Source organism: Palaemon carinicauda, chromosome 1 (assembly GCF_036898095.1).
Source record: "Palaemon carinicauda isolate YSFRI2023 chromosome 1, ASM3689809v2, whole genome shotgun sequence".
NCBI lineage: Eukaryota > Metazoa > Arthropoda > Malacostraca > Decapoda > Palaemonidae > Palaemon > Palaemon carinicauda.
Genome location: NC_090725.1, coordinates 129,792,416 through 129,800,893, shown reverse-complemented (window position 1 = coordinate 129,800,893; position 8,478 = coordinate 129,792,416). Strand labels below are relative to the sequence as shown.

The following is an 8,478-nucleotide window of genomic DNA, read 5'->3' as shown; positions in this document are numbered from 1 at the left end:
TGCATGTGTGGATGGATGGATAGACGGATAGGGGGAAACAATATAAACTTCACTTTCGCCCTCCAGATTCGGTTTCATTGGGAAGGTCGTCCGGTTTGGGAGCGACTGGTTGTTGACAAAATTTGTCATAGCAACATTCTCTCCTGTTTTGTTCGGCTCTTTTACTCTCGGGTTTGCTGCAGTTTAGATTCATCTGCTTTTCCACAAAAGTCCATTTCAAAGAATTAAAAAAGAAAGCGCTTTTATTATTATAAATTCTGCTATTGTTTGGGACCAATATCTCTATATCTAATCATTAGTCAAATAATAGTATCTTGTTTTTTTCTATCAGGGCTAAATATTTTGAGCCTAAAACTAATTTCTCGCAATCTATTCAATTTTATGTCTTTGAACGACGTATATTTCTCATAAGTAAGTTACAATGTCGAATTGGCTACATGATTGTATGTTAAAGAAAACTGCACCTGGATTTGCCCTTGGAAATACAATATGGTAAAAATAATTGCAGGATATTTATAGAATAAAACGTTGTAAAGTTGTCTTCATTTGAATTTGTAGCTTAAAACTTAGTTAGATGAAGCTTAGTAGACTGCAAATAATCGATTTCGTTTGTAGACAAAGAAATAAAAATATATATAAACTGTCAGCTCCGAAACAAAGACGCACGACCAATTTGTATGAAATTAGTTTAATGAATTTGTAATGTCATAAAAGTATTCATAAATATCACAGAACAAGAGGCATTATTGGACCACTTAAGACATTGCAAATACTTCGTTAGAAATAAAGATAAATTCAGGATGAGAGAAGAAAATAACTAAAGTATCTACGAATGGCTGAAGATCATCATGTATTCCGGCAGAAGAGCTTTATCCGTTTCATTTTTTTTTTTTTTTTTTGCGTAAACTGAGGTCACAAGGACACGGTTTAATTAAGCTTGAGAAGAGAGTTTGATAAATTCTGTCGCCGACACTTTTGCAATCACCAATATCAATTGAACTCTTATATGATACAGTGTTGTAATAAGAAATTTTAATATTACCAAATTCAAGCAAAGTGGTAAAAATTATCTAAAAAATTTTTCTCTTTTAATCCCTTAATGTTAAACTACTGCCTTCTTCGTGGCTCAGCCTCTCAACTGCTTCTCTTTCATATCGTCTAAGGGCAAGCAGCTAGAGTTTGACCATGAATATCTTACACCAACTAACAACGCAACCTTGTATATACCGTAGAGTGTATGCCAAACATTTAATCAAAATCTAGCATTATGGCAACTGCCTGTGTCCTGGGCTGTACCATAAGGGCCTATGGTTTTCATAAACATTAACAGTAATTGAAGATAGTCTACAATATACAAATATTATTTTAATACCAGGACTATCCCTGTGCACATTTAATCAAGAGAAATGATACCCGGTAAATAATGTAAGAATAAAATATTAGCAATTTTAATTTGATGTCGAAGCCTCTACATCTATAGAACAAATTACAAATAATGAAAAGAGAAAGGTAGATAATAATTATTCGGCGGACTTTGAAATGAACGAACAAAATGCTGAAATCGTAGGCCTTGAGTTCTTATACTTAACCCATAAGCAACAATAACGAAAGATAAAAATGGATAAATCATAATGCAATACAATAACAGCTGCAACGCCCAGCAAAAGCTGTTTAAATCCGATCCCGAGAGCTGCATTTCATGGAGAGAGAGAGAGAGAGAGAGAGAGAGAGAGAGAGAGAGAGAGAGAGAGAGAGATGTACACTTACAGCAGTTCCGAAGGCAATATCCCGATTGTCTTCTCAAGTCAAATTCAATTTATGATTGGGCATACCATCTCTGTTCGTACGTGATCCCAAGCGCCAATAAATGTAAGTAATATCCACAAAAATACACATACACACGTATACACACACACACACACACACACACACATATATATATATATATATATATATATATATATATATATATATATATATACACACATCTTATATATACATATATACTATAATGATGCATATATACAATCTAGATTAGAAATAGTTAGGCGCTCGTCTGACAATCCCTCTCGAAAGCCTTGAAGGAAGCCAACCAACGCCATTTGTGTTCTTATTCGTAAGAACTCGGATGCCTTACATACAAATCTTGGAAGTGGTTCCGGCGGGTATGCCATGGCCGTCCCTCTCCCCTGTTAGGCGTTCCTCTTTCGTATGCCACAGAGAAACATAATGACCCACACATTTGTCATGCGTTAGTTAACCATTACCAATGGTCATATTTTTTAGAATAAGTTCACCATATATTTTCTCAGAATTTAAATTCCAATGTTGGTTAACAAAATCCTGTTAAACTCCACAAAAGGAGAGAAGGAAACGATTAAAATGATTGGAAGTATGAAGAGTAAATAGGGATGCGTTGTAATGGTAACCGATAACTTTCTTAGGAGAAAGGCTTTGGTTTGGGTATTCCGTTGCCCGAAGCAATGGCAGGGAAATCCAAGACAAACCTCACAGCCACCGACCTTGAGGAACCTTTCTCAGTCGCACGCAAGAGAGAGAGAGAGAGAGAGAGAGAGAGAGAGAGAGAGAGAGAGAGAGAGAGAGAGAGAGAGAGATAATATGGTGGAGAAAGTAAGAAAAGGAAAGAGTGAAAAGAAATGTCACTAACAAAAGGAAGAAGGGGGAGAAGAAATGGCTGATTGGAAGGTAAATATAGAAGGGATTAAGACAGAAGAAAGACGTAAGAAAGCTTGGATAAAACATGAAAGAAAAGGGAAGAAAAGATCGTGAAATAAGACAATAAAGGAAGCAACAGAAATGGAGGAGGATGGGGTGATCAGTAATAACAGGTTGAAAGTGAATATGATAAATGTCTACTGTCCCATAGTCCCAATATATATATATATATATATATATATATATATATATACATATATATAAAGAGAGAGAGAGAGAGAGAGAGAGAGAGAGAGAGAGAGAGAGAGAGAGAGAGAGAGAGAGAGATTTTGTGCCTTAATCCTGCACCAATGTCTCTACAGAAAATGTTAAGAATGTTAGTGATCATGTAAAAGTAATCGTATTCAATAAAAAAAAATGTAACACCTATCTTTAGGTCAGCCACAAACAAAATAATGATTGTAATTGTGGTTTCACTTAATAACCTTTTTATTTGTTCTATTGGTTGTATGATTATGATCACATTATTACTACTCAAACTATTTTCAGATTATGAAAGCTTGATGCCAAAATTAAATAGCATATGTTTTGTTCTTTAAAGATTTTTTCCTTACCCTTTTGCATTATCATTCATAACTGATAAAAATAGTTTTCAATGCATTGCTAATCTATACACCACATAATATACTTATATATTACCAAGTCTCTAATCTTTGATAAACAATGCAGTTATTCAGAAGAGCATTTCAATATGAACTCTAACCAAGCACCAGTATTTGCATATTCATTTACACCCGAAATAAATTGCATGAAACCAATATCAATAAATCAGCAGAGCACCTTCCAAGGTTTTACTCATCTCACCACCGCAACACAGCCTCTCTTCTACATGTTCAGGCTGAGGTATTCTTTAATGCCACCTTTTCAGCCCGGCTAGATTTTAGCATTTACAGCATCCATCCTCGAGACCCTTCTGATTTCCTCAACAGGGGCGTTTCTTGCTTTCCTTTTACAGGTGGTGGCAGTCTTGTTAGCGATAGCCTGTGGCGTGAGCGGGTTGCCCGCCAAGCTGGGAATAGATCACGATCCTTTTGGAGCGTTTTTGGCAGCCAAGAGTCGCCAGGAGCCCCAGGGATATGTCTACGAACCGCCCGCGCAGCCCTCAGGCCTCTACGAGCTACCACTGAGACCAACCAACATCATTGAAGTTACTCCTCCACCCACCACTACCACTACTACTACTACCACCACCACAACCACACCTCCACCACCACCACCACCATCGGGTCTCTACGGCCCTCCAGACTCTGTACCTGAAGCTAATGAAAACGTCAATATCATCATCCCTGTAAGTATTCATTATGAGTGACAGAAAGAAATAAACCAATCATGTTATATATAGGACTGACCCCGATTTATCTTCCTCAAGTAGAGTAACGAACCTGAATCGATAATTAATATTGAACATGATATATTTTATGATTACATGGCACTATGGCACTTCACTTTAAACCGATCTAATTAATCGGTATGTTACATTAAACATATATGGAAATATACTTGTAAACACACACACACACACACACACACACACACACACATATATATATATATATATATATATACACACACACACAATGTGACGCCTATCTCGTGTTTGCAGCCACGCCCCGCCGAAACCACCACCACCATGATGCCAATGCCCTACAACATCGAGTGGGGGGTCGTCGATGAGGACAGCGGCAACAGGTTCAACCATATTGAGAACAGCGATGGAAAAGACGTGACCGGGGAATACTCCGTCCTGTTACCGGACGGCCGTATGCAGATCGTCCGCTTCAGAGCAGATCCCATCAACGGATATCAGGCCGAGGTTATATACGAACCAGCGAAATAAGGATTGGAACTTTTGTTTCTACCCCAGTCTCTCTTTCTTCTTTATGCCTTCCCCTATTAATACATCTTTGTTTAACCTTCGTCCTCAGCACCGTCTGGGTACAACATAGGATGTTTACTGCTACCTTCGTCAGGAGTCTTTCCCACTGGAACACGCGGTGTGAGATAGTCACCTTTTCAAATTTCGTTTATGAAAGAATTAACTCAGAGCTGTCAAATCCCGGGATGAGTAACGTTTCCAAATAACAATTCAACACTCCGCATTTCATGTGGCAACATGGCAGTCGTCTAGAATTCATGAGATGTTCTACAACAATTAATATAACACGAAGAACCTACAAATATTTTCTAAAATTTTCCCTATAAAAAAACAATTTCATTTGATTTTCTGATTTTATCTACACGTAACTCCATGACAAGCCTATTATCCTCATTCATAAAAGGTAGCAATCCTTCCCGAAAAAATGGAATTGATATAAACGTGGTCGCAAAAAATGCAAGAACTGTGATAACTCTATCAGTCGAGTAGAAATTAAGTCATTTAAAACTTCTCTTCTTCATCGTCATTCATATAAGAAAAAAAAAATCATGAAATTTTCCATCGTAAACGTTGTTAGATAATAATGTCGAATTCTATATGCATTCGTTCGGCCATTTTCCTGGCCTTTCAGCCGAACGTGGGCTCTTGCAATGATTGCAGCCCAGAAAATTTTAGATTGCATATAACTTCTTTTTAGCTGATTTGAACGAAGTCCATATCACTTACAATCGATCAATATCCAATGAAGTAATAATAAACACTCCGATGTATGTCAATAATTACAAGTACACGTTTATCATCCAGCCAGAAACAAACAAGTTTACAGGTGCAGAGGCCATTTTCTTTCCCCCTCTCCTCATTTCTCTGGATGGCTTGGAAGCAAACAAAATACCAAAACGGCAACATTTTGATTCCTTCCAAGAACTTCCTTCGGTTTCCTTTCTTTTTCTCGTGCAATAAAAACTACAATGATAATCCTAATACTGTTTATAACGAATTTCTACCAGAAATATTCCAAGGAGGTCCCGTCACACTGCAAGAGTGGAAAGTGTCAGCCTGATCTTTTTTTTTTTTTTTTAATTCTATGAGCTTTTAGCTTTGTTTGAACCCTCGACATTTAGATGTATAAGGATGTGTACAAATATATACCGAAAACTATAAAATTAATTTCATTTATATTTCTCCATAAATCTGTAATAAGATATAATTGGTTGCGCAATTGTAAGTATACACAAATGTGGATAGATGCACATACTACAGTCCTGGGTTAATTTAAGCTAATAAATATGCCTACATAATCAAGGTACCTTTATATTCAGTGTCTAAATGGATATTTTCCATCTAATATACAATTTAAAAAACAAATCGAAGAAAGGACTTGAAACTGATATTTTGGTGCGAATAAGGTTGTTAACAAATTCTTATGAAAAAAAAAAAGGATTATTACCTGTAATCTGTATCACTGAAATATCCCATCTACCACTTGAGTAATTTAAAAAAAAAATATGCCTGGGTGAAAGTAGAAAACCCTGGTGGGCAACCCTTCTGTGTTTCACTAAAAAAAATTAAAGCAGGATCATAAAAATGACTAAAAAGAAATATTACAAAGGGAGATCGAAAAAAAATGGGTACGAACAACAGAGTCCACAGAAATGGATTATAGCAGTGAAAATATAAATATTATAAAAAACTAAACTTGCTAATGTGATGAGAAATGAAAATCAATGAGATGGAAAACTTCTGTTTACTACTTGTGACAACAGAATTTAATAGATCTAACTCTAAAGAAATCAGGACTGAAAGCAAAATCAAATATATCATCTCGATATATTAAAATGCAACGTATATCTAAAGTATATGTTCCTCCATAGTGTAACATGAAAAATTCTACTCTCACTCATTTTATTAGGACTTTTCCTTCATCTCGACATAAGTAAAACCTTGTGAAGCCCAGAACTGCAAAGTCACCACCATTCCAAAGCATTCCAATCACTCCTGGTGTCTTCCTTCTTTTCCCCCTCTTCATTCCAATTCTGATATCCTCAACATTCACTTCCAAAAAAAGTTCTACTCTTACACTATTTCCACACTATTATCAGACAGTTCCGTCTCTCCTCTATCCTACACTGTCAACAAATCTTCAAATGAGTCACTCCACTGACCCAAGACAGAATTCACACCAGGCAAAACCTCGCCTAAAATAGTCTGTTTGGAAATTAATTTGATAATTAATATTTCCCAGCATTTACTTTCCTGTAGAAAGAATTATCATTTTTACTAAAATTCTTGTCCATCATCTCTTCTATTAAAGGTTTTTTCTTTGTTTTTTTTTCTCTCAGTCTCTATTTATCCATGCTCGTATTCGTCCTTTGCATGCCTATCTCTACTCTCTTCGAATATCATGCCGCTGCAGCTCAAATAATCTCTTTTTTTTGTTCCTTTTATTTACTCATTCAACTACTTACTGCTTTCTATTTCATTTTCCTACCCCCTTATACCAACATACACCCAAATGTCCTTTAAATCCCATCTTAAAAGTTTAAAAACTCTTCATTTACTCCTCGCAATTGCTATCCAACACTTCCTCTATTTTCTCATTCTATGCTATTAGTATTTCCTACTAATCAAACTCACTCATCTTAATTACAATTACATCAACATTTTCATCTTCCTTTTCAACTCATATCCTTTTCTTATGCTTTAAATAAATAACGATCAAGTGCACCCCAGTTTTCCTCTCCTCCCATTATAACTACCAACTCTTTACTAACATATGGTATAACAAACACTTCTGCTCAAAATTCCTCTTTTCCAAAGTACATTCATAAGTTATTTCTGGAAACCCTGCATTACCATTAATTAATGACATTTACATATATATATATATACAAACATATATACAGTAAATCTCTCTCTCTCTCTCTCTCTCTCTCTCTCTCTCTCTCTCTCTCTCTCTCTCTCTCTCTCTCTACAGTATATATATATATATATATATATATATATATATATATATATATATATATATATATATATATATATAATCTGGTCGCTTTTACCAGGTACATACGCAATGTCAATAATGACAATAATCTCTCAACCTTCATATTACATAACACCCATTGGATTTGCTTACCGCAATTATGACTTAATTTAAATAGGAAAACAAATGAAGCCATTTTCATATTTTGGGCAGGACACAACCTGATGCATATATGATTCAACCTCATTTGCGTTACATCAAATCTTGCCCTAGAAGATGAAAACTACTTTGTTCACTCCTCCACTTGAATTACGGGTAGTACAGATGAGTCAGTGCCAAAAGTGTGAGGGAGTCTTAATGTGAAGAAGTCATGGTGACTCTTATATCTATCTATCTATTCATCCAGCTATCTATACACATATTCGCATGTGCATATGGCTGTGTGTGTGAGGATTAGAAACAGATTTGAAAGCCACCCGGTGTTCATAAGATTAAATTCAAGATGCTGTATTACAGTGGTGAATGTAAGTTTGAGTGGATAACCAGAGTATTTAAGAAACTGCTGACTGCAATGATTAAAGAGGTATACAATTTTTCATTATATTAAGATTTCTGTAAGGTATGATTTTGACCAAGAACGCAAGACGGAGGATTGATAGAAAAGGAACTATGTGGTTTTTAATACAAGTAAAATGGTGAGTGCATTACGTGTTCGTTATGAAACACTTATGTGAGAAGTGAAAATTAAGGGAATATTCGTATCTATCATATGATAGAATTCATAAAATAAACGAGAAGAGAGCGGAGGGGTGTGTCGTAGTTACTACAGTAGATAAGTTTATGAGAGTGATCAACAGCTTTTATTATGGAAGTATAGAGAGTGTTA

General features: G+C 35.6%; 1 protein-coding gene across 1 annotated transcript in view; it reads left to right on the top strand.

Annotated features, from left to right (window-relative positions):
• The window catches only part of LOC137643184 (pro-resilin-like), an 8,426-nt gene extending 2,649 nt beyond the window's left edge, over positions 1-5,777 (top strand). The window contains exons 2-3 of the mRNA XM_068376036.1: positions 3,692-4,024; positions 4,340-5,777. Of these exons, the coding sequence (XP_068232137.1) occupies positions 3,692-4,024; positions 4,340-4,573 (567 nt within the window). The 3' untranslated portion in view covers positions 4,574-5,777. The remainder of the gene's footprint in view (positions 1-3,691; positions 4,025-4,339) is intronic.
• Positions 5,778-8,478: the final 2,701 nt, after the last annotated feature.